This window comes from Monopterus albus, unplaced genomic scaffold (genome assembly GCF_001952655.1).
Source record: "Monopterus albus unplaced genomic scaffold, M_albus_1.0 scaffold4.1, whole genome shotgun sequence".
Taxonomy (NCBI): domain Eukaryota; kingdom Metazoa; phylum Chordata; class Actinopteri; order Synbranchiformes; family Synbranchidae; genus Monopterus; species Monopterus albus.
This window is the reverse complement of record NW_018127884.1, coordinates 2,920,464-2,924,088: the sequence shown is the minus strand read 5'-3', so window position 1 is coordinate 2,924,088 and position 3,625 is coordinate 2,920,464. Positions and strand designations below refer to the sequence as shown.

The 3,625-nt window shown below is 38.1% G+C and overlaps 1 protein-coding gene across 1 annotated transcript in view; it reads left to right on the top strand.

The window, feature by feature from the left end:
- The first annotated feature begins 669 nt into the window (after positions 1 to 669).
- The window catches only part of LOC109965239 (ephrin type-A receptor 6-like), a 63,470-nt gene continuing 60,514 nt past the window's right edge, over positions 670 to 3,625 (top strand). Inside the window, 1 exon segment of the mRNA XM_020609093.1 lies at positions 670 to 1,258. Within this exon segment, the coding sequence (XP_020464749.1) occupies positions 1,180 to 1,258 (79 nt within the window). The 5' untranslated portion in view covers positions 670 to 1,179.

Here is a 3,625-nt window from a genome sequence, read left to right as displayed (position 1 = left end):
ACATTAAGATTAAAATGATGTGCCATTTTTTTTTTTTTGCTAAGATGACACTCTATATGTTTGTACTATTCTGATTTGAATGTTCTATTACTGTTCTTCAAACAAAGTGCTGACAGAATCATATGCATCATTTCACTTACATGCAATATATTTTTTCATGCACAACCAAAACCACGGCTGTTTTTAAACATGAAATGACATACATCTTCAGAAATGTAATAATCTTAATGAAACACTAAATGCATTGTGTCCAATACCCTCACAGCTACAGAAAGACAAATGTGTTTTTGTTCAACCTTCCATGCCCTTTATCAGCTTATACTAGTCTACTTGTCTGCTTGCCTTCCTCCTCTGCCACCAAAAATAGAAACAGCCCCAGACCCATTACTATTCCTACAACATAATCCAATGCAGGTATAACCAACATCATAGCACATAAGTGATAACGTGGTCTAATAATCGCTTCATGTTTCCTTCCTTCTCCCCAGCGTCCCTCCGGAATCAGTATCAAAGCAGAAGCCCACACAGTCCGACTGATGAAAACGACTGACTCGCGTTTTCCGTGATGTGAGAAATTGGGTGAAGTATCGCAAAGACCAAGTTAGATTTGCACGCACAGACTTGACTCCCATCTCTGGTTGTGTCTCCCTGCGCCAGAGCATCCCCCCTTTTCTGAAAAGAGAGAGAGGCACGCAGTGATACAGAGGCACAGTGAGGGATGCACTGGATGAAAGTGAAGCGGGAAGTCCAGGATTTTTCCTTTTCTCCCTCGTTTTGGTATAAAGACGATAAGTGACTAAAAGACTCACTTTAGCGCAAACACCCATCGCTTTTGGACACTTTTGGGATAGTCTGCACCTGCCGACGTCGACCTGCCCGTGTTCGTGAGGTTTATAAGCAACTACTCCACGATTTTTTAAAAACTTGCTTCAGGTCAATGGCTGGTCCTTTATGTCTGTCTCCTCATCTCCACACTGAGGGATTCAGGATGCTTTGCTGACAAAAGAAAAGCAAAGAACAGAAAAGAAACTCTTGTGGACCGACAGTGACCTTCTGAGTCTCGGTGCTGGGACCATTTCAGGAACCTCTTTCATGAAACCTCTTTACCTTTTCATTTTGGATATCTGTTTAGGATTCTGTGCAACGCTTTAGTTCAGCGCGCACTTGTCTGACTCAACGATGTGCTCCGGTGGGAAATACTGCGTGCTTTTGTTCTTGCTTAAAAGTATCCTGTCGGACCCGGGAACCACAAACCAAGGTGAGTGTAACGGGCGTCTCTGCGTCCACAGAGGCTAAAGGGCGGATGCACCAAATTTAAATTAATCTAAATGAATTAATTTTAATTATTTTTCAACAGAATGAACCCTCTGCTCTCGCCTTTACACACACTCAAACACAAGGTAACATGTTTGCAGTGCAGTCTCATTCACTGTCTGCGGACATAAAAGTCTGGACTCATTTACATTTTGAAGACTACCAATAAAATATGGATATTTAAAGAATATAGTGCCTTCATATTTTTACCTAAGTGTATATGAGCAGTACAGTACAGTCTTTTCACAAATTACATGAGGCTATTTTGTATATCAGTAACAATTGTTTCAATAACAGAATTGCCCTTGGGTTATTCATTTCTTTTACTGTACTTTAGATGCCTTGCCATTTGCATCCAATGTCTAATGTTGTTGGTTGAACCATGGTATCCAGGCTCTCGGTTTTTAGCAGGATATGACAATGGATCTATCTGGAATTTAGCTAAAAACGAAACAAAACAAATAAACCCACCTAAACATGCACCCATGGCCACAAAATGCAGGTAAAAAGCTCATTTACTGCTCAACCAAGCCACCTCAGATTTCAGTAGAGTTATTTGGTCCTATCCCTGACATTGTTACAACACAAATGCAAAATGTGGCACTTTTGTTTTTTGTTCTCCACATACTGTTTTTAGATTACCGTGGCTATGCGTTTGTCCAAAATACACATCATTATATTTATTTATAGCATCAGAATATATGCAAAAATACCAGTTTGTTGCCTAAACCAAGAGTTGTCATTCTTGGTTTCAGTGCATTTATCTACTGTCCTAATCTCTGATACTGTACAGCTTACAACATAAATGTCTGAAAGACATGGCAGTGATAATGTTTTAGTTACTTTTGCTTCTCTGTTATTTTTTGGTGTACTGTCTCAAAATATATACATCTAGAAGTATTACTTAGTAAGAATAGTCTAGTCAACACTATAGCCTCAAAATTCATACAAAAAAGCCAATTTGCTGCCTGAAACAAGAGATGAGAGAGATAAATTAGTTACTGTTAGTTATATAGTTTTCAGTATAAATATTTTTAGTCCTAATCACTGATATGTTACAACTTTTAAAAATGAACTTTGCAGTGGAACTTATGCTTTAGTAAATTTCCCATTCCTGTCAAAATATTTATTTTACCCAGAATTTTACTGTGAACATGCACTGAAACACAGTTACAGCATCAAAATGCTGCATTTGCCTTTTGATGTTACGTAAAACAGCAATATTACATGACATTATTGACAAAATTGACAAGTAGCCTCCTGGAATGAAACACTTTGGGCACTCAAAAAGCTTAACACCCACATGCCTACACATAGATATTCAAAGACGCACTCACAACTTCAGTTCTGCTACTTTGCCAAATCAGACTTGTACAGTTGTGAAAATTGGAAAAAAATCAGAACTGCGACATTTTTTTTCCCGGAAATTGGCACAAGTTGTTGGAAAGAAATACTGTTAAAAGCCAACTACCCACACACCTACTGTACCTACACACAAAGACCACATACTGCAGATACAAATTATATTCACTGGCTGCTCAAGAGCCTCCATCTTCTTCTTCATCTTCAAAATCAGATGAATAGTGGGATCTCAGGTGCTTTTGTGCATGTCAATGCTAGACAGTGCTGCAATGCTTCAATACTAACCAGTTAGATATTTTGCACAATGTAGAAAGGCAAACGATTAGGTCACTGCTGCTCTTTTCTTAATTTTGGTAACCTCTAGACACTGGTAATGGCTATCCCAGTACAGTAGGTCTGCATCATTGACTGTATATAAAAGAAAGCTTAAGTCTGGCTGTCGCCATATTGGTGGTGCTTCACTCCACCTGCTACAGCTAATCCAAAAATAATGGGCAAACAGGTGGATCGTGAGTGGAGCTCATTAAACAGCCAGCAGCCAGCCACCTATGATGATACATTAATGATATATGCAAGGTTTCTGATTTAGTGAAAGTGGTTTTGTTTGCTGATGACACTACCATATGCATGTACTAGGTATAAGCAAATTAATATTGGATTAGCATTTTTTTGGATATGTGTAAAATTATGTGTGTTGACATATCAACTGTCTTTACATGCTTGAAAGAATAAATAAATAAAATATGTAAAAGGAGTGAAAACTGTGGTTGTGAGGACAAGTTAGAGATCACTTTTTAGACAAATTCAACAACCTCCAGGTGTGATATCACTGCTATAGCTGCTGAATGTTTCTCATCATAGAGACCAATGTACAGTATTTCTCATTTTCATTTTAACAAAGATTCAAACAAATGGAATCTTTTGAAAAGGAGGAATGACATTTAAAAGT